The sequence below is a fragment of the Rhineura floridana genome, chromosome 10 (genome assembly GCF_030035675.1).
Source record: "Rhineura floridana isolate rRhiFlo1 chromosome 10, rRhiFlo1.hap2, whole genome shotgun sequence".
In the NCBI taxonomy this organism is placed as follows: Eukaryota; Metazoa; Chordata; class Lepidosauria; order Squamata; family Rhineuridae; genus Rhineura; species Rhineura floridana.
Genome location: NC_084489.1, coordinates 41,552,428 through 41,575,605, shown reverse-complemented (window position 1 = coordinate 41,575,605; position 23,178 = coordinate 41,552,428). Strand labels below are relative to the sequence as shown.

At 43.2% G+C, this 23,178-nt stretch overlaps 1 protein-coding gene across 3 annotated transcripts in view; it reads right to left on the bottom strand.

Moving 5' to 3' along the window:
* CDCA7L (cell division cycle associated 7 like) overlaps window positions 1-22,850 on the bottom strand; it is a 40,309-nt gene extending 17,459 nt beyond the window's left edge. Inside the window, exons 1-3 of one of the 3 annotated variants that reach the window (XM_061586943.1) lie at window positions 22,288-22,850; window positions 15,266-15,403; window positions 1,878-2,012 (exon numbers count right to left, since the gene is read on the bottom strand). In XM_061586943.1, coding sequence (XP_061442927.1) covers window positions 1,878-2,012; window positions 15,266-15,403; window positions 22,288-22,317 — 303 coding nt within the window. In that variant the 5' untranslated portion in view covers window positions 22,318-22,850. Of the gene's footprint in view, window positions 1-1,877; window positions 2,013-15,265; window positions 15,404-21,416; window positions 21,790-22,287 lie in introns of those variants that run through there. The other 2 variants (XM_061586944.1, XM_061586945.1) reach the window with 2 other exon arrangements.
* Window positions 22,851-23,178: the final 328 nt, after the last annotated feature.

The window sequence follows — 23,178 nt, the reverse complement described above, 5'->3', positions numbered from 1 at the left end:
TTACTAGCATATAAAGCCCCAAATGGCTTGGAACACAAATACCTAAAAGAGCATCTTCCCAAGTATCAACCATCTCAGACCCTACGATCAGTAGGAGAGTGTTTGGTGGTGCCGCCGCTGGGATTGGCTGGTTGATGTTAACCTGTGATGGGGCCTTTTCAGTGGTGGTTCCCCATTTGTGAATGCCCTGCCTGGTGAGGTCCACCTGTCTCCATCATTGTTGACTTTAGGAGGAATTCGGAAACATTCTGGTTTACCCAGGCATTTGATGATTGAAAGAGGCTGTTCCTGGCAACTTGAGAGATCATTGGATGAAATAATGCTCTTAACTGTAACTGTTTTAGAATGTTTTAATTGTTCTTAGAATGCTTCATTTTTTTCTTTTGTTATGTGTTTGCTGCAGTGGGTTCCTTCGGAAGGAAGGAATCGGAATATCAATTCAATAAATAATAATGAAGAATGAAAAACACAATATTCATTTGTTTCTACACAGGCCCTCTTGAAAACTCATCTTTTTAAAAATAATCTGATTTTTAATTTAAACAGCTACATTTCATATAAACTGTTCAACACAGCCTTGATCACAGAGACACATTACTCCTTGTATGCACTACAACAAAGCAAGGCACAGGCTGTCACCAATGGCATTATAAATCACAATGTTTTCAATTAGAGACCCAGATGAGGCCTCACTTAAGGTAAAATCCAGAATGGCCAATGAACTCATCACCAAGACACTATTGACCTCACAGGCACCAAACTTTGTCTAAAATCCTTCAGCAGATAACTGCATTACAGCTGTGTGTATAGAACTAAGCTTGCAATACTAATCAGACTAATGCTGCAATCCTATACACACTTGCCTAGGAATAAATCTCACTGGACACAATAGGTCTTACTTCTGAGAACTGATGCATAAAATTGTTTTTTCAGAAATAACATCAGATTGGGTACCACAGCCCAGTGACAGAGTACATGCTTTGCATGCAGAAGGTCCCATGTTCCTTCACGTCTCCATTTAAAAAAAAAAAAGTATCAGGTTGCAGGTGCTGTGGAAGACATCTGCATAAGACCTTGGAGAGTTCAAACTGCGATTTAAATCTTATTGTACCTAAGATAAAAACCACAACACTGTGCTCAGTCCTACATGACTAAGGTAATGTCAAAAGCTGCAACTCCTTGGCCCATGCTGCTGCTCCTCTCCATACTAGAATTGCTGTCCTCCCCTGGACTAATAGTGGAAGAAGCCACAGAGTTAGCTCCTTCCCCATTCTGATGTCACCTGTGTGGTATAATTTAATTTTAATTTAATTTTACAGGATTTATATACTCCTTAATCATAAAACCACTACACAATCTACAAAAAATACATTAAAATTACTGATAAAATCAGATGTTAAAAACAAGTTTGCCTTCTTTTTTCAAAATAAAATCAGCAGTTTAAAAGATATACATTATAAAATAAAATTACATATTAAAATACATGTCAGATTTACATGTCTGGATAGGCTGGCTTAAGAAACATTTTAGCAGGTGCCAAAAATAGTATGGTGAAGGCACCTGCCTAATATCAATGGGCAGGGAGTTCCAAAATGTAGGCATTATCACACTGAAGGGTCAATTCCTTGCAAGTGTGGAACAAACGTTAAGTGGCACTTGTAAAAGTCCCAGTACAGAAAGGAGTTAAGCTGCATCAAAGGGGTATGAGAAGGAGTATGGTAATCTCGCTTAGTGGGCTTCAAGTTTCAAGGAATGTTTGGCAGGATTCTCAATCCTGAACCGCAATGCTTGCCACAGACCCATGCCACAATTTGTCTTAAAATGAGACACATATACACAGAACAGAGAAAGTATATGAAGAAAAATGTGGCCCGTACCTCCATATCCTCCTCTCCGTTTACTTCACACTCATTTGAAGAAAACCCTTCAAACACTTCATTTTCTGAATCTGTGTCTTCTCTGAAAATCTCTCTCAGTTCCTCAGTCAGATACTTAGTCTGAAAATGAATGTCCTGCAACATCAAACATGAAAAGATCTTCCCAAAATCCAGAGAAAAGGAAAAGATTCTCACAAATCAAATAAGAGGAGACTATTTTCAAGTTACAGTACATGGTGTGAACTGGAAAAGCACAAAATCCTGCCTGAAAGAAATGGAAGCATAAACACAACACTAAGACAAACAAGGTGAACAACTCCCTCTTGCTCCTCTCCCTCTGGAAAATGCAGATTTTTTCTTCTAATGCCATTGAGGAGTGTTGGTTCAGCTCATTGGCTTGGATCTGAAGATAAGTTAATTTTAGGAAGTTCAGGGAAGGAAAACTTCCTATCCCTTCCTCTTCGCTGTAGACACCTGTACTCTTGAAAAGCTTCCTTGAAAGTTCAAGATGGCTTCCTTAACAATGTGGAGGGCTGCTGGGGAGGGGAGTAGGGGATCAATAGGCTTATCTTCCATGAACTTTCTTAAGTTAACTTATCTTAGTATCAAAGACCTATTTTGGACAATTCTCCCTCCCCCAGCAGCCCCTCATGTGCTATCTCTACACTGTTCCCATCTTCCAGAGAATTTGTGGTTTTTTTGGGGGGGGGGTACCTAGAGGAGGTGGAGACAGGAACAAGAGTTTCCTTCCATGCACTTTTTACATTATTTAGGATCTAAGCCAGTGTGTTCACACAATCTGAATATGAGTGTCTCTCTCTCACTCTCCCACACACACGAAAAATGTAAAATCATGTAACTTCCTGTTATTGACTGATCATCACAAAACTGTATTTTTTCTTGCAGATAGTGTCAACTTTAATTTTGTATTAATAAGTGCCTGAAAGAGTCTCAGTGAACTTCCTGAAATTAGGTAGAGAGGTTTGTAAAAGAAAATATTTCAAAGCACCTGTCAATCTTTCTATCTTGAATGAAAAAAGGGCTAGTCCAGGGCAGGGGGGAAATCACACACATACACACAAAACACCCATCTTTGGAGAGTCACAATTGTTCATTTGAGAGCATTTCTCTCCACTACTTCCTCCTCCCATGCAAAACTTCAAATGACCTTTCATACAACCACACTTCACTAAGTATCTTTATTTCCTTTTCCAGTGCTCTCCCTTTCCTGAATTTAATTATACACTTCTTTATATTGAGATCATGTAAGTGAAAATCAGTTACAATAGATGAAGAGAAAAACTTTGAGGGGAACACGAGTGAAAAATCATTTATACACTGTTCCTTTAAACTTGAAAATAATCTCCTTTGAATTATTAAGGATAATTGGAGGGGTTCTCTGTAAAATTACTTTGTTCTTTTGTTGATAGCTGCAGTGCAGCTGCTTTAGAGAGGGGGAGCATACACACAAGAGAAGTCACTTTAATGAGAAACTGTACTGTATTTATAGTTGAGACAGACCAAAACTAGCACCCTCCATGTCTACATTATGACTTTCATTGGCTGGGAATATAGTTAGCTTGACAAGCCTTTTCTAAGCAGAGGTGGAAGATCAGATGTGATCTAGTCCCAGCTGTGGCAAGGACTCTTCCTGATAGTGGAATTTTTAGGGTTGCTGTAGCTGCTTTGTAGTTTGGGAAGATGATCTGCTTTGTTTTCTCAAGCTGTGTAAGCTCCTGTTGGTGTGATAAAGTGTGCTGGCCTAGGTAAGCATAGGCCAGCCAAGAAAGGACAGACACTGGGAGATTAGGCATTGGGGGAAGGTCTGATTTAGTAAGGGGAAGGGAGGGTAGACACAGTGACTATCCCCTGTCCTAGACCTCTTTAAGACCAACAGTATCCGGGAATCAACACTAACTGCCCATCATGTCCAAGGGTGGTGATGCTGATCAATGCCTAGTGAATTGTCAAACAAAACTGCAATCATCGAGGATGAAGAGTTTGTATTTGTGCTGGAGGTGGGGTCAAACCTTTCAGGCTTTTGTTCATGGAAGACATCCATGCTAAGGCCCCTCGTTTTGGAACAGCTCAAGTATTAATAGTCCCAGGGCTGTCATGGCACCTGTCATATACACCCTGTAGCTCGCACACACAGCAACGCATACACTTGATTTGGAGTTTGGGATAGGACGTGTCTCAGTGTGACAAAGGGTAACCCATTGGAAGGGCAGGCTATCACTTTGCAAAGTTCAGGATCCCAACAGCTTCCAATCACCTTAAGGGCACAAGACACATTTATTTGGTCCATCAACAATGGCCCAATCTGGGCTAAATTTCATCTTAGGGACTATTCCATGGCAGTAATGGCAAAACATTCATACTTAACTGTCACTATAGTATCATCACAGCATCATCCAGCAAAGCTGAGTCTGATGGAAAAGGAGGTTTGCTCAGATGCCCAGTATGGCACGTTGGCTGAACACTTTGCAGATTAACTTGCTGGCATTTGCTCCAACTTAGCAGCTGCACTGGGAAGACTTAGGTCTCACGGAGTGTCTGGAATCTTGGTTAATCACATTTTCTCAGATGACTTTCAGTTGGTGCAGTCTAAGGATGCTGGCAAGGTTCTTGCAGCAGGCAATCCTACAATGTATCTCTTGGAATGGACCTCACAAGTCATCTATCCAATCCCCTGCCAATGCACAAAATCCCCAGCTACCTGAGGTTTTTTTTTAAAAGATCTCCATAATGTAGGAGAGTCTACCGGTTTGGTGTCTTGTGCAAATGTGATGACCTTTGTCCCTACTCCTTGCTCCATGTCATTTATAAAGATGTTTAACAACACTGAATTCAGAACAGAACCTTGCTGCATCCTACTTGTCCCTTCTCTTCAGGAGGACAAGTTTCCATTAATGAACACTCTCTGGTTACAGCCCATCAATCCACTACAAATCTACCTAACAGTAGCATTGTCAAGTCCATATTTTACCAGCTTCTCAACAAGAATACTGTGGGGGACCTTGTCCAAAGACTTGCTGAAATCAAGATATACTACATCCATAGCATTCAACAGATTTACCAAATTAGTAACTGTTAAAAAAGAAGCCAAGATTAGTCTGGCATGACTTGTTCTTGAGAAACCTATGCAGGCCCGACTTCCGGGAAGGGTGACTTAGCCTGTGCCTGCTTTTGAGACGGGCTCCTGCCTCAAAAGAAGCTTATTCAGATATATCAGTCAGTTTTTTCTTTTTTTTTTGACTGATTAAACTTCTCCCGGGTAGGGAGAAACGAAGAGATTAACCTCAAAGCCTATTTTTGTTGGGACGACCAGATCTCATTAATTTATGGGACGAGGTCCAGCCGACGAAGGTGGGACGGATTTTCAACAGCAAGCTCTATCTGATAAAGCGAACGTTCACCTTATCTTCTAAGAGAGAACGCACTAACAGGCAAGCACCCTTCTTTCTATATTTTTCTTTTACTTGACTTAAATTGTTGCTGTTTAAAAGAGATTTGCCAGATTGATCGGTTTTTGACATCTCACTGGGGAGCCGTAACTTCTCTCTGCTACGCACTAATTAATAGCTTATCTCTGTTTTTGTTGCAAAAAGCTGTCCTGGATTTGCATTCTAAAGATACACACAGAAGAGGGATTTCTATTCCAGATTTTTATTTTGAAAAATATTATACTGTTTTGAGACTACTCTCTTTTTGGTCTATTTTATTTTGACGAATCTGTTTCTTGACGATTGCCATTAATTGCTTCGATCCTGGGAACTGCATTTTGTTTACTTAACTATTGGAGAGATAAGGCTGTCTGCTCTGTTTATACTGTGATGTCACCAAGTTTGGAGTATTAACCCAATTGTTGCTGAAATAAGAAGTGGTTTTCCTATATTTTTCTTTTAAAATGGCAATTAAGAAAGTGGCTGAGAATCTGGAAATAACTATGTTTCAGAGAATAATGAATGAGATTGAGATAACGAAAATTGAATTGAGTAAAATGAAGCAGGAGATTAAAGATATAAGGGTCCCTGTGAGAGAGGTGACCCTGGAAGGGGTCCCTGTGAGAGAGGAGACCCCGGAGATTGGAATAGGGGTCCCTGTGAGAGAGGAGACCCTGGAGACTGGAATAGGGGTCCCTGTGAGAGAGGAGATCCCGGAGATTGGAACAAACGTGGAACAGGAACAAGATTTGGAGTCTATGGACTTTAGAAATAAAATCTATTGTTTGGAACTCAATGTTATCTCTGAAGAAATTAATGAAGATTCTAGAGATAAAGTTATCAATGGCATGGATTATCTTCTGGACTGGAATGATGTGATGGAGCCCAATATAGAGAAAATCTATGGAATTAACTGCAGCCATGTGACAATGGAAAAACTTTTAAGAGATGACCCAGTGTATTTTGAAAAAAAGAACAGAGATATGATTTTACAGCAGTATTTCAGCAACTTATTCAGAATGGATGGCAAGAAAATATTTGGGATAGAGGTAATTCCCATCAGACTCTTATTATATGACTATGGCTTTGACAGCAAGATTATTATGGAATACTGATAATGGAAGATTGGATATTGAAATTACTGGACTTAACAAGACTACTGAAGATGGAAGATGGAAAATGGAACTAATAGAGATAATAGAACAATGGCTACTGAAATTACTGAACCTAACAGATTCTGATGTGATGGATTAATTGAAATGTTTATTTTGACTATGGTTATGACAATAAGATTATCATAATTAGTAATGAGATGGATTAATCGATATGCTTATCTGGAAAAAAAAAATTGATAGATATATTTCTTAAAGAATTGAAACCTCTCTTTGACTTTTTGTGGAAAGAATAAAGTAATGTTTATGAGATTTGATGATTAAGTAAGATAACTACTGGAGGAAAGTGATTTTATAATATGACTTAAGAGACAGGATTGCTATATATTATAGACTTATAACTGATTTGATCTTTGACAAATGGGAAGTCAATATTTTACTCTTTATTTTTTATTTTTGTTTTTTTTTTTTTTCTTCTTTTCTTTTTTTCTTTTTGTTTAACTATTTTTGATTTTGTTTTTTGTCTTTGAATGTTTTATGATTTTGTCTTGTATGTTTTATGAAAATCTGAATAAAAATTATTGAAAAAAAAAAAAAAAAAAAAAAAGAAACCTATGCAGGCCCGTGGAATCACAGCATTCTTTTCTAAACATTCATAGCCTAACTGACCTGTTCTAGAACCTTTACTGGTATTGATGCTAAGCTGACAGGTCAGTAGTTGTCTGCATCCTCTCCTCCACACACACCCTAGACCCAAATTTTATTATCATTTATTAAATGTATATCCCACCCTTTCTCCCAAAGGGAGTTCATGGTAACAAATGATAAAGCCCTAAAAATCTTTAAAAACGTCTTATCAAACAAATGTCTTAAAAACATGTTATAAAACAATCATCTTAACAAAGCAAACATCTTAAAAAACAATTCCAATACAGAGGCAGACTGGGATAAGGTGTCTTTTTAAAAGGCTTGTTGAAAAAGGAATGTCTTCAGTAAGCACCAAAAAGACAACAGAGATTTTAGCATGTAACTATTGGTTACCTTGGGCCTCTCAGTGGCCTTCAATAAGGGATCTTTCTGGATCATCTGGTAAGTTTGGGATTAGGAGACAGTGCCTTGCAGTGGGTCCACTATTAACTGTTAGACAGGAACCAAAAAGCGGCACCTAAAGGCTGCAGGGAAACTAACCTGTGGGGTGTGGAAAACTTCCATCTTGTATCCCATATTGTTTGCCCTCTATATCAGTGTTCTTCAGCCTTGGGTCCCCAGATGTTGTTGGACTATCATTCCTAGCCCGCTTAGCCAATGGGCAGAGATGATGGGAGCTGTAGTCCAACAACATCTGAGGGCCCAAGGAGGAAGAAACTGCTCTACATGAAGCTGCTGGAAGATGTCATGAGAGGATTTGAAATGGACCATTGGTCTCACCTGAAGGGTGATTTTCATATGAGTACGGTCCTCACAGCGGGTATTAGCTCCACCTATCGTGCGAAGGCAAGAATGTCTTTGAAGTCAAGACTAGGGGCGTCAGGCCCCTCCCACTCTCCAGTTCATTCGCAGCGAGTCTATAGAGAAAAATCTAAAAATACAAGGACAGGGCCAACAGGCCTGCCAGCAGGAAAATAACATGCGTAATAACATGACTCTAACATAGCGATATAACAGAACTAGAAGTCATGACTTCACTAGTAACTTTAAATACAATAGCGTAACAGTAATATATAACAGCTTAGTAAAATATCTATACATCCTCCAACTGGGAGGGTCGTGAGGACCGTACTCATATGAAAATCACCCTTCAGGTGAGACCAATGGTCCATTTTCCATATGAGTCCGGTCCTCACAGCGGGATGTACCAAAGCAGCCCATATAGGGAGGGACCACCCACCTGTTAATCCTCATTAAGAACCTGTTGCAACACTCGTCTGCCAAAAGAGGCGTCAGCAGAGGCATAGCGATCAATTTTATAATGCCTTATAAACGAGTGTGGGGTAGACCAGACTGCAGCCCTACAAATATCAGCAACAGGAGCGTTGGTAGCAAAAGCATCCGTAGTAGCTGCTGACCTAGTTGAATGAGCGGTTATACTAGCTGGAACTGGAAGCTTAAGGGATTCGTAAGCTGAAGCAATACAAGCCCGCAACCAGCGGGATAAAGTGGAGTTAGCTACTTTTTGCCCCACAGACCTTGGATTAAAGGATACAAAGAAAGACTCGGTTCTTCTGATATCCTCAGTCCTGGACAGGTAGGTCTTGAGAGCCCTCCAGACATCCAACGAATGCCAAGCCTTCTCGAGAGGATGGTTAGGATTCGGGCAAAAGGAAGGCAAAACAATGTCCTGGTTGCAATGGAAAACTGAATCAACCTTGGGACGGAAGGAAGGATCAGTCTTCAGTACAACAGAGTCCTTATGGAAGACGCAGAGATGGCGAGCAGAAGACAATGCGCCCAACTCCGAAACTAGTCTGGCAGATGTGATCGCAATCAGGAACAAGACCTTGAAGGACAGCATACGTAGAGGCACAGTCCTGATGGGTTCAAACAGCGGGCGTTGCAAAGCCTGCAAAACCTTCGGCAAACTCCATGAGGGAAACCAATGGACCACAGCCGGAGATCGTAGGGCGACTCCCCTCAGAAAGCGTCTGATGAACGGATGCGAGGAAATAGTCGCACCAAAAGAAGAAACTGATAGAATCGACGACAGAGTCGAGGCATGTCGACGTAAGGTGTTGGGTCTAAATCCCATCATGAAGCCGTTATGGAGATATTGTAGTACCTGTTGCATGGTGGCCTGGAATGGATTGTGGTGGTGGGACTGGCACCACTTGGAGAAAGCCATCCAAGTATATTGATAAATCCGAGTGGTAGATGGTCGTCTCGAGGCCAAGATAATGTCAATAACAGCGTCAGACAGGCCAGCAGACCTCAAATGTCCCCGTTCAAACGCCACGCTGTTAAGTTGAGCCAAGTGGGGTCCTGGTGCCATACTGGACCCTGTGATAAAAGGTCTGGCCTGACTGGGATTGTCCAAGGATCCATTACTGACATTGCAAGAAGGTCCGAGAACCACGGTCGGCGTGGCCAAAATGGTGCTATCAGGACCAGCTGTGCCCTCTCGCTTCGCGCCTTCCTCAAGGTTTTGGCTAACATTGGTATTGGAGGGAAGGCGTACAAAAGACCTTCTGGCCATGGAGTTGATAGCGCATCCACTGCTTCCGCTGTTGTGTCCAGGTATCTGGCAAAGTACCTGGGAAGCTGGCAATTGCGACTGGAAGCAAACAGGTCGATTGAGAATGCGCCGAACCGACACTGAAGGCGATGGAAAATGGCTGGATGAAGTTTCCATTCTCCCGGAAAAACCTGTTGTCTGCTGAGCCAGTCTGCTGTCACATTCCAAATCCCTCTGAGATGTTCTGCTTTCAGGGATTGTAGATGTTGTTCTGCCCAGACAAAGATGAGGGAGGCTAAGTCCTGCAGAGGACGAGACCTGGTGCCCCCGTCTGTTCAAATGTGATTTTATACACGTGTTGTCTGTTCGAATGAGAACATGGTCCAAAGGGAACAGAGACTGAAAATGAAGTAGAGCTAAGTGTACAGCCTTTAGCTCCAGCCAGTTGATGCTTTGAGTCTGCTCTGCGGTGGACCAAACCCCCTGAACGTACTGGGAGTTGCAGTGGGCTCCCCAGCCGATGAGGCTGGCATCTGTGGTTACAACAGTTCTGCGGGGTTCTCTGAACGGCGTGCCCTTGGAAAGGTGTTGGGCCCTCGTCCACCAGCGGAAGGAGAGGCACAGTGCGGGGCTCAAGTGAACTTTGCGATGGTTGGAGCTGGCGATGTCCTGTTGAAAGGGCAGCAAAGTCCACTGAAGGTGACGAGTGTGGGCTCGAGCCCATGGCACAATATGGATGGTAGAGATGAACATTCCGAGCGCCCTGGCTAGAAGCATGACGTCTGCGGATGTTTGTTGCATCAGGGACCTTGCAATGTTTGTGATGGCAGTGATGCGATCTGGAGCCAGGAATACCATTGCCTGCAGGGTGTCCAACATCGCCCCTAGATGTAGCAGGCATTGGGTTGGTTGGAGATGGCTTTTGTCGAAGTTGACAAGCCAGCCGTGGGCCTGCAAGACATTGAGGGTAATCGTTAAATGATGATGAGCCAGCTCTTCAGATTTTGCCCGTATTAACAGATCATCCAAATATGGGTAGAGATGAACCCCTTGAATCCGGAAGCCACTAGGATGAGTAGCACTTTGGTAAATACTCTTGGAGCAGAGGAGAGGCCGAACGGCATCGCTCTATATTGAAAGTGCTGGTGGCCAAAGGCAAACCAAAGAAACTTTCTGTGGGCTATGCAAATGGGCACATGGAGATACGCTTCCTTAAGATCGATAGAAGCCAGGAAGTCTCCTTCATGCAGACTCTCTGTAATGGAGTTGAACCTGCGATATGTTACAAAACGGTTGACGAACTTGAGGTCCAATACCGCCCTCCATGATAAATCTCGTTTAGGCACAGCAAATAGGAGGGAGTACACCCCTTCTGACCTCTCATTTGTGGGGACTGGCTCTATTGCCGCTATGTCCAAGAGGTGGTGTATAGCTGTCTGCATGATGCTGTGCCTGGCTGGTGCCCTTGGACAAGGGGACGGATAGAATCTGTCTGGTGGGATCGCCCAAAACTCTATTGCATAGCCATAATGGAAAAGCTCCCTGATCCAACAGACCGTAGTGAGGCGCAGCCACTGGTCTCCAAAATTAAGTAATCTGCCACCAACGGGGGGTGCGTTAATACTGTTTGCGTTGGCGAGGCCCTCCCCTATATGAGGACGATGAGGTACCCCTGCGCCCTTGGTACTGACCTCTGCCCTGGAAACGCCGGTTCCAGGATCCCCTGAAGGCATTGGGGTCATATGATCTGAAGTTGTGGCCTCGTCCTCCTGGCCGCGTTCCTCGAAAGGGCTGGTTAGTGCGGAAGGGAGGAAATCGCCTGAAAGGCCTGTGTTCAATGTTCTTGACAGTGGCCAAAACCGGTTTGTGGGCGTCTTTGGGATCAACCAGCACTGCCTTTAGAGCTTCCTCGCCGAAGAGTAGAGATCCGGAGTAAGGAGCCCTAGACAGATTCATTCTGGCCGCGGAGTCAGCTTGCCAGTGGCGAAGCCAGAGGGTCCGTCAAGCAACTATCTGAGCCGTCATGGCTCGTGCTCCCAGTTGAGTGGCATCCAAAGTGGCATCAGCCACAAACGCCGCTGTCTTACGCAACTTTATCAGTGACCTTCTGAGGGAGACAGGATCCGGGTTAGTGTCCTCTAGAAGATAATCTAGCCACATCATAGCTGCTCTGGAGAAGACGGAGGCTGATGCGGAGGCACGCATGGAGAAAGCAGTGGCCTCATGATTTTTGCGGAGGGCGAAGTCTAGTCGACATTCAGTAGCGTCCTTTAGTTGGGATTCTCCTTCCCTGGGCAAAAGAGATCGTGAAACTAGGCTAGCGATCGGTTCGTCTATGCCCGGGACGGCTAGCTTGGTGGCAAAGTCTGGAGCTAGGGAGTAAAACTTGTCAGCCACATTCTTGAAGCGGTGAGTCTGGAATGGATGAGACCATTCTTCAGAGGCCAGTTTGGCAATGGGGTCCGGCACCGGGATGTAGTGCTTAGTAGGTGCAGGGGATTTGAGGACCCTGGCCCCTTTGATAGCTGGAGTGGTAGATGTTGAAGGCGCAGCTTGGAGACCAAGGGTGTTAACTACCCTGTGTGCCAGGGGCTGAAAGTCTGAGGCATTAAACAGGCGATAAGATGTATCCTCCTCATGATCTGAATAATTGCTCCAGTCATCTCCTTCCACGTGGTCAGTGAAGGGTGACTCCTCCCCATACGAAGCTTCGTCAATGCATCTGCCTCTGGCTACATCAAAGGGATTTGGGGAACAAGAAGGGTGTGCTTCATGACACACATGTTGGTCCATAGTGCATTGAGGTATAGCAGGGACTTGTGGTAGTGACTGCATTTGGGTGAAAAATGATAGCATGCCTTGAAGTTGGGAAAGGAAATCATGGGACAGCTGCAGTCCCGTTGAAGCCGATGTTTGTGCCTGACTAGCTGGCTCCATGGGTTGAGCCGGGGGATAAGCCCTGGGCAGCAACATGGAGGGGTGCTGGTTGAGCGAAGGCTGAGAAGGAAAGCCAGCAAAGTCCTCCTCGTCAGAAGAAGCAGCGGGTGAATGAAATATATCTCTTATGTGTGCCTGAGCTGCTGTGGTGGGAGTCGGCACAGAAGCATAACGTGGACGCTTTGGTTTGCTATGGCTGGAAAGATGTTTGGTCTTAGCCAGTGCTTTAGCATGCTTAGTCTTATTTGCCTTGGAAGATTGTGGCTTGGCTGTTTGAGACATGCCTGGCTGTTCTGCCATGCCTGGCTGTTCTGCCATCTTATATTCACTTTGGGTGCAGTACACGGCCACAGCGGGGGCAGGATGTAGAGACCCGAACTGGCACAGTGTACGACCACAGAGGGGGTAGGGTACACTGGCAGATGGCTAAGTGCACGGCCACAGAGGGGGCAGGATGCACTGTGGTAACAGCGTTAGTATAATGTAGGATGGATTTCAGGCTTGGTACACGGCCACAGAGGGGGCAGAATGTACAGTATATAGTTCAGACTGAGTACACGGCCACAGAGGGGGCAGGATGCACTATGTCGAGGTCAGTATAATGCTGTAGGCTGGAATTCAGGCTGGTACACGGCCACAGAGGGGGCAGAATGTATAGTATATAAATTGGGTTCAGTACACGGCCACAGAGGGGGCAGGATGCACTATGGTATTGGCGTCAGTATAATGCTGTACAGGTCATCAATTGAGATTAGAGCCACAGCCTTGATGATACAGTCACAGTAGAATAGGCAAAATAATTATGGATTCGTGAGTAAGGAGCCTGTCTACAACACACATCCAGGTACAACAAAAAGGGTGGGAAAAACAGGAGCAATCAAAATGGCGCCCGTAAAAAAGAGCGGGAAAATTTAGTCAAAAAATGGCAGAGAGGAAGTAGCAATGGCGGCCGTGTGCTGGTGAACTGGAGAAGGAGCTGCCCAGCACAGACTCGCAGAAGCAGCCGCGGGGCCGATAGCCGCACTAGCGGCTCTGAAAAAGAAAACCCCAGGAAGGGACAGCCAGGAGAATACTGTGAAGTGTAAGGCAGCAGGGACAAGCAGCCGACGGCGCCGACTGCAGAGCTCTCCGCAGCGGAATTTAAATCAGCGGAGTGCAGCTAAGGAACAAGAATCTCTCTAATGAGAGAGCCACAGCCGCAGGCTCCCGTGGAGCGCGGCAATACCCAGGCAAGCTAAAAAGAGGTGGCGGGTTCGAAAGGCAGGGAGCCGCAGCCGCAAGCTCCCGCCTGAGAGAGAACCGCAGCCGCGGTCTCTCCAACGACGCCACAGAACGCAGCTCGAGGCAGCCCAGCCCAGAAAAGCCGCTACGGGAGAGTCACAGCCGCAAGCTCGCAAGGGCTGTGACAGAACTCAGGGGGAAAAACTCAGAAACAGCCAAAGCCGTAGAGACCCGCAGCCGCGGTCGCTCTAGGGGCCGTCAGACAATCAACAGGGAAAATAAACTGCCCGGGTAAATGAAATAAACTGAAATAAGCAGTGAAAAACAGGACAGGGGAAGGGAAGGACTTGGGAGACACACAAGAAACATTACCTCCGCACCCTGTCAAACACACACACAAACAAATACGAGAAAACTTAGCTAAATGCTACGCTATAGAGATCTCAATCTTGTTCGTACGAAGGCAAGAATGAACTGGAGAGTGGGAGGGGCCTGACGCCCCTAGTCTTGACTTCAAAGACATTCTTGCCTTCGCACGATAGGTGGAGCTAATACCCGCTGTGAGGACCGGACTCATATGGAAAACCTCAATGTATGCTGAATTATATCTTTTCTTTTCTTCAGATTCCTGTGAAGCAGTGAACTCCTTGAATTGGTGCCAGCAGTCAGTAATAGGCTGAATGAAAACCAATAAACTAAAGCTCAGTACACATAAAACTTGAGTTAATCATGCTGCTCTTGGAGTGGGTTACCAGCTTGTTCTTGACTTCCTTTTCCTTCAGATTCAAGTTTAGGAATACTCCTGAACCTGACTTTGCTGCTTGACCGTCGGTGGTATCTGTGACCAGGACTGCCTATTTCCAACATCAGTGTCACACCACTGCATCTTCTCCTGGAAAATGTGGTCTATCCATCATAATTACATGCTCTTGTAACTTCTACATTAGACTATCCCTTAAGAAATCTTCAACTTAAACTTCAGATTAGTCGAGGCATTTTTTGCTTTTATCATTTCTATTACAATCTCTGAGATCAAATCAACATCTATTGCCAAATCCCATTCAAGCAAGTATCAGGATGGATTGTGTTCTCTATCAAGTTGAAAATTAATTCTGAACTGCTAAAAAGCAGTTGCAAGCACATATTTACGCTTAAGACATATCCTAAACCTTGCTGTAATCAGAAAAAAACTCCAAGTTTAACGTGGGGAATATAATCAAACTCTCATAATTTGAATCACAGTGAATGAAGTGTATGTATTATAGATGTAGATTTAGGAGACTTGAATTTAAGTCCTGCCTCTGGAACAAGCAAGTTGCTGTCTTTCAGCACTTTCATGTCTTATTGGTTTCAATGGGAGAAGAAGCTTAACAGTGCTTAACATTCCGAAATACTGAATTTTTAAAAAAGAATTCTAGAAAAACAACAATAATCAGATTTTAGTTTTGGCTACAGGTAAATGTAGTGTTTCATGTTTATAGGACATTTACCAGGTTTCCTTACCTTTTTTCTTGATTCTAGCGAATCAAAGCTTTCACAGCTGTCTTCCAGTGACAGTGTTTCCATGGGAACATCAGCACCAAAACCAAGAAAATCTTCATCATCACTTGGAGTATTAAATATATCAACCAATTTGAGCATCTGTTTTCAGTTCATAAAGAGAAAATGAAGATAAAGTCAGCTATAGCAATAATCATTTAGTAGCATCTTTCACAAGAATACTGGCATATTATTAACTTACCACTTAGTTCCATTACACATACACAGTACCCATGAAAAATAACTAAATAAGCCAAAGTATAGAGGATGCTAAGTAGACTGATTTAGGTTTCAAATCATTTCACACTTGCTCCTGAGTAAGGACTGGAGTTTGATAACCTTGCTCACTCCCCATCAAGAGGGATGTCAGGCTCTGCCAAGCAAGATGATCCAAAATCTGGAGCTACTGGCAGAGAAAGGCAGTCCGAAATGCCTCCAAATCCCCACGACAGCTCAGAGCTAGAACCACATGGTCTTCCCTCTGTGCTCGAGAGGCCTTCTGAACTCAGAGTACCTGCTGGACATAAAGACAGAGCAAGCAGACAAGCCTCCACTTCTCTCTTTCAGCTCTGAGCTTTCCTCTGCAACCAAGGGGTGCTCCAAACTCTTGAGTACCTGTTGGGCACAGAGGGAGAACAAGCCGCTGCCCACCTCCAGCTTGGAGCAGGATGGAGATGGGAGCTTGTTCTCTGTCCCTCCCAGAGCCAAACTTAGAGCTTGAAAGAGAAGCTAATTTTTCCCTGACCTCCTACTATGAGGGAGCAGGAGTTCCAGCAACAACAAACTTTTGCTTGGCCAGTAAGGCCAACCAAAATTTGTCAGACCCCTTCTACTGAACATGGATTACCATACAATTTAACTATTTTTAAACTATAGACTAATTCTCACTATTAACATAGAGCTCATAAACTTTTAAAAATTATCTCAATTTTGCCCAACAGGGGAGTTCAAGACATTAAAATACAGGGGTATGTAGTACTCTAGAACATAGCCTTTTATCTTAAGAATGTTTCACACGGATTCTTAAAACTTCAGACAATTCACCACCCCGATTCTTCAAATCCTCACGTTTTAAAAAGATTGCCCTATGGGTGGGGAAGAAAGGACGTTTGGTGCAAGAGTTTACCCTTATTGAACTAATGAAATATATAAAATAACAATTTTAGTATTTTAGAAATGTATTTGGTATGTGTTGCCACTGTATATGCAAATGTCTAAGATGAAGAATCACTAGAAACTGCTGCCCTGAGCTCCTACTGAGAGGAAGGGCAAGATATAAATCTAATAAATAAACAAATAATAGAATATTCCTCAAATATTCACTACCTGAGAAAATAGAAAAATAGACTTGAGACCTTGTTCAAGTGAGGGGTGCATTTACGTGTTTAATACATAGTTCACAAACACAAAAATAAAAAAATTAGAAAATTGAGCTCGTATATTATACAGTGTACATCCCTCCCCCCTCCCTCAATTAGGCAGTCATTTAACATATTTTAGCATGTCTTACAGCAGCAGGAAAGTGATATAAAGTATATTATCTTTAATTTCCTCATTCCGGAAACAAACAGTGCACATATTTTACTACATTTATTTTCTTGAGAGTTTCTTCCAGCTCTTATTTGATACATTAACTTAAACAACAAGGCTGTTTCCTATATCCTTATCTATTGTGATATAGGAAGTTTGTTGTTTTTCTAATGATACCAAGGGATAGCCTTGCACATGCACATATTAGAAGGCATGTGACTAACTGTAGAACTACATTTTCTGCTTCTGTCCAGATTACACACAAAAGAATAGTTTTGGGATTTCTTGATAACCTGTATCCTGTGACCGCCTGAATAATTTCCAGCACACTGTTCCAGAATTTTTTTATTCTGACACATGACTGGAAAATGTAGACAAAGTCCACTTAAACTCCTCCACATCTCCAACATCTTAAATTAGCTTAAAATTAATGGGAAAAAAATTAAATTAGCTTTGCAAACTTTGCATGTCCTGTATAGCGTTAAATGCCATTGATACATTAATTTGAAAAATGGGGAAACAGAGCGGATAGAATACAGTGTCCTTTAAAATGGCATAGCCAACACCCTAAGCAGGCACAGTCCACAGTGCAATGTTTTGTTGTAGATGTTGCGAGTAAACCTATGTTACACATTTGTGCCCTAAATCTTCCCTCCCTAGTTGCCTGAAGACAATCCACAGGCAACCATACATGTGCCTATTTCAAGCTTTTACTTAGTTATCCAAAATATTATAGCATGTTTTACAATAACCCTTCCACTTATTCTGTACGCCAAACTCTAATTATAAAGCCAACAAAAGATTACTATGACTTTGTCCTCATAATAGGGCCTATTACAATGACTATACTTTTTTTTAAAGAAAATGTTAAAATAAATTTAGAGAAACTGATACTTCATGCTGTCAGCATCAGGAGCCACAATAACACAAGTACCCAGAACAGCAGCACAACATAATGCAAATATTTAAAAATCAGTATTAAAAACTGAGACTGCCGCAAAAACTTTATTGTCAAGCTAATCTGACATGTAGAAACAAAAATGCCAAGGAACTAAAATTTGTGACACTAAACTTTTGCCTGTTTTGGTGGTGCATTTTTTTCCACAACAGGTAGTGGTGTGGTCCAATGGGATAGATAGGAAGCTGTGTTATATACCGAGCCAAGACAATAGTCCATTTGTCTCAGTATTATCCATGCTGACTAGCAAAGGGTCTCCAGGATTTCAGATTGGAAGCCTTTCCCAGCCCTACCTGGAAATGCCAGAGATTGAACCTGGGATCAGCGACAGACATTTTCCCGAAAAACAAGCCAGCGCTGTTCTACAAAGTTCTCAATCCTGCTCCAACACTGGGAAAGAGGAGTTAAAAATTAAGCACTATGTTGCACATTTTAATGGCATAATTGAAAATGCATATGAGGAGCTGTGAAGTCTAGTTGCTATGAATAACTGGCTTCCAGGAGCAAGTGCATTAGTTCTTGCACTATTGTACAGCTGAGCTAGCCACTGCTGCGATTATCATATGCCTAACTAATTTCTTCTTCTGCATCTGGATCAGAGGAGTCATTATGGGGGTGTAATTACAGATTATTAACAAAGAAAAAAATCCTTTTTGAGTAAAGTACCTTTTTTGATCTCTGCATATGGATATTGAGGGACTCTGAATAAAGTAATACAGTAGAAGCCTCAAAAGAGACTTTGTGTTCCAAGCCCCCTCCTTCCATATTGATTTTCAAGAGTCTTATTAAAATATTCAGTAGTTCCCAAGCTAGCCAAATGCCTTAATTTAATTGAGAACTGTACAACATAGATTATTGATGTAAGATGGACATTGTCAATGGGTGTTGCATAGAACACTGTCCTAGCACATAAAGAAGCCAGAAAACAAAGCTGGTTTCTTGCCACCAAGCAGTCTTATTTTCAGAACTTCCTACTACAAACTCTGTTCAGAAGTAATTTAGCAGGTAACCACTATGCAGTCTTGACACAACTCTAACTGATCTGTTTTTAAAGCCTCTACTCCATTAAACACACACACACACAAACGAAGGAAAATGAATGTTTTCCAGTGGGCAGATCTACTGACATGGTCAGAATTTTGCAAAATTAGAAGCTTGACTATACCACTGGCATGCAACTGGTAGGCTGGAACCCACAAGTGACTTGTACCCTGAGCTACAGTGGGTTGAACCAGTGGTCCCTTCTGGCTCTGCAGAGGAAGGCTGGCTGCCGAACTGCCAAATATGTTCAGAACACCTCCAGTGACCAGCAGCAAAACACATCATAACTCCCATATCCAGCTGGAGGGAAGTAGGTGTCATCTCAGCAGGTTATGCTGAACTTCCCAGGCCCTCCAAGTGCTTCAGTAGCCCAAACAAACTGCAGGGACAATCCTTGCCTGCTTCTCTCTGCACCTAGAAACATAAGTGTGAGGTGAGGAGCAAGGGGAGGAGCAAGGTCTTGGTGATCACAAATGCTGACTTGCCAAAATGTGTAGCTCTCATTCACAACCTTTTTCGTTTTTTTTAAAGCCATAACTCAGTCGCAGAGTCTCTTGTTTGCATGCAGAAGGTCCTAGAGGGCTGAGAGGTTTTGTTACAATCAAGTGGTATACAGGGCTGTGGAGTCGGTACACCAGACCTTCGACTCTGACTCCTCTATTTTTCTACTGTCCAACTCCGACTCGGACTCCTTCTAAATGGCAAATGTATATTAACTAGTAATAACAAATTTACTGTAGTAAAATGGTAGCACAAGGCATTTCATCACCAGCATGTGAATCCAGAGCTTGGAAATGTTACTTTTTTGAACTACAACTCCCACAAGCCCAATCCCTGGGGCTGATGGGAGTTGTAGTTTAAAAAAGTAACATTTCCAAGCTCTGGATTCACATGGTGGTGATGAAATTCCTTGTGCTACCATTTTACTACAGTAAATTTGTTATTACTAGTTAATATACATTTGCCATTTATGAAGGAGTCCGAGTCGGAGTAGGAGTCGGTACATTTCTACCGACTCCGACTCCACCCAAAATTGCTCCCAACTCAGTGGTATATACATTTTGTTAAATTAAATTAATCAATAAATAAAACAAGCCAAGAGGGACAGGGTTCAAGAAGGTATGTGGTTGGGTGTGTAGCCACAAGCACCTTGTCCACATCAGCAGGTTATATAAACTGAAATTAATTCCACAAAACATCACCAAGTGTGTAACTGCATACTTCCATTGGAACTACAAAAAAGTCAAGGTCACTCCAAAGTCAAATGCTCCAAGGTCTCCTTCCCCACAGTGGGAGTCAACAACCTCTCTGCTCAAAATAGCACCACCATTCAGCTATAAGCTCACTCTTATGTATTTGATGAAGCTTCCTGAACATACCACAAGTGGTAAGCTAAGAACAAACCTTGGCTTCTGGTTGACAACTTGTTTAGAGAGACCCAAACCATAAGTGCTGGTTCGTGCATAACACCAAGCCAAGCCTTGTAGTTTGTTTCCCTCAGCTCGGGAAGGCACAAAGTCAGCATGACATTCACAGTAAACCATCATTTATTCCAGACTATGGTTTACCACGACATGCAAATCAAACTACTGCAATGCTCTCAAGATGGGTCCAGAGGCTGGCTAGCCTTCAGTGCACTGCCAGTGTAATGCCAAAATAGAGCCAATGGTCTATCTATACAACTACTGTTACCATGAATGTCACCCTTTGGTTAGAAGTCTTCTTAAAGTTATGTGTAAATTAGCACACTGGGCACTGTGGTTTTTAAAAAGAAACCCTAGTAGCTTATCCCAAAACAAAAGGACTAAGGGAGGAGAACATATAACATCTGGCAATTGCAGTGACCAATACTGCAATATTACAATAGTAGGGTCTTCCATATTAAAAATGCAAAACAGTAATTTCTATCCAAAATTTGTTGAAAAGCCCAGCTCATTGAAGGCAGATTTGGATCCCAGGGTAATTCATTAGTACATTTTAGCATGAATGCAGTGCTCTGGCAATTGGTGCTTATAAATTTTATCTATCCACTATATTAAAAGTGGATGCTTCCAATCCCACACACCAGGGAGAGGGAAGCCGTGACCCTCCATATGTTGCTGGACTCCCCCATCAGTCCCAGCAAGCATGGCTAATTGTCAGGGATGATGACAGATGTAGTCTGCTTTTTAGAACCCAAAAAGTAGTTGTAATCCACAAACATCTGGAAGGCCACAGGTTCCTCATCCCTGCCATAGACTTCTCTTAGCACTTGCAATCCAATCCCATGCATATTGACTTGAATGTAGGGCTGTCAACCAATTAAAGAAATGCCAGTCAATTAATTGTATGGGTTTTAATTTATCAATTAGATCTGCTTCAGTTATCATATAACATACTCATTCTAAAGGAAAAAATACATTATTTGTTTTCATGTGATGTGTGCATGTGTCACCACAGGTACTATGAGAGGAATTCCCTCCTGAGAGAAGGGAACGTCTGTTCTGAAAGTACTCATTTTTTAAAAAATCATTAACAAAGGGAAGCTTTTGTTGTTAAAACAAAAAACAGTATCTTTTTTGAAACGCGAGAGTAACATTAGCTTACTGAAACTTGTAGGAAAACCTTTTGTTTAAGTCTTCGGTAATAATCCGAACGTTGTATGAGTCAAATGTAAACCGACTTAAATGCAAGAGAGTCTATTTGCCAAATCCCATCCAGTCCCTTTCTCATTGCTACTCGCTTCAGATACGTCTTTCAGATTCCTTCACTTCCATGACTGTCTTTACTCTTGATACACGATCCGGCAACCCTGCAAGGGACCAAACTTTCCCTGCAACTCATTCTGATCAGCGACTTCCTCATTTCCCAGAACAATCATCTCTCCAGACTCGACAAATCTGGCCAACCATAACAAAGCACATAACTAGGGATAGATGTGAACAAAGGCAGCGAGAGATTCCAGTCGGTTGTCCCCAACCCTACCGGCTTAAGCTGCAAAAAATAATGCAAAGGCAAGAAAGTGCAGCTAAGCAATCTGTGCTATGCAACAGAGGGCTAGAGGGTGAAAATAAACGCTCAGAACCACTCCGTGGCATGAGCTACTAGAATATGTAGGTGGTAACCTAAACATTGTAAAACAAGATGTGCAGAACATTTGCCCCCCTTTTCACGACATTTGCACAGCAGTCAGTCCTCCTGGATGTCCGTGATTACTCCGTGGCGAAAAGCCAGTCATTTTTTATTGTTATTATTATTTCTGCGAGGCCCAGCAGTGAAAGCAAGGCGTCGGGGCCATGTTTGGTGAGAGCAGGCTCAGAAGAAGCCCACCCCCCTGAACAACTATGTGCCTTCTCCTCACTAAGAGGAGAGTAGCTGAGTCTTGGGAAAGTGGCGCCAAATTGTTCTCGCCCAGCGCGCGCGCCGCCGTGAGAAAACCCAAAGTTCTGAAAACTCACGCGGGGCGCTTCCGCCTCACCTTGCTCCTCTGGGTGTCCGGGGCCATCATGGTCGCGCGCTCACTCCCCGACCCGGGAAATCAGCGCGCGCGCTCGCGCTCTCTCACTCACGCGCCCCTTTCTTCCAAAAGCTAAAAAATTGAACAAGCCGCCTGCAGACGTCGGGCGCAGACTGTACGTCCCTTGGACATTCAAGGGGGGAGCAGAGTGTTCTTTGGCTTTTTTTTTTTCCTTCTTACGCTTGGACGATACTGTTTGTAATTAGGCCCTTGGGACTACTTTTCCACCTTCTTACCGGGCCTACTGTGCAGAAGAACTTCTGGATGGGGGTTCGTGGTCTCCGGGCACTACGAACTCTCCCTGAGATCGGAATGGAACAGTCCGGTGGCAGGAGACGCGAAGTGGATGAGCTCTTCGGATTCTGTCGAAATTTGCCCCGCAGGCAGGAATAGCACGGTGCTAAATGCTGAGGCAGTTGCAATACCCTGCAAATTTTTACAGAGATGACCCGAATCCAATGTTGGCGCCTACCGGAATATAATAACCTTTCCCCGCCTTTTGGGGGCGTGGAAACTGTTCAAATTGAGAGTTGCCGCCTTTTCCACCCAGGCCGGTCTCCTAATTTTACCAACTGCAGTTGCAGACGGTCATTCACCAGGTGAAGCTTTTCCCCAGCGTAGAGATGCAAGAGGAAATCTGTGCATGTTGGATTTACCGGGACATCAAGCAGCTGTTAAGCATGCAGCCACCCTATTGGGAACCATAGTTATATTTGATGTACGCTCACAATCCTTAAGGGAAGCAAAATCAAAATCACTGCCTCCATTGCATAGGGAAGAGCTTAATTTGAACGAAAAATCAAGACTAGTGCATTTAAACCACTGCTTGGAAAAGTTACTTTTTTGAACTGC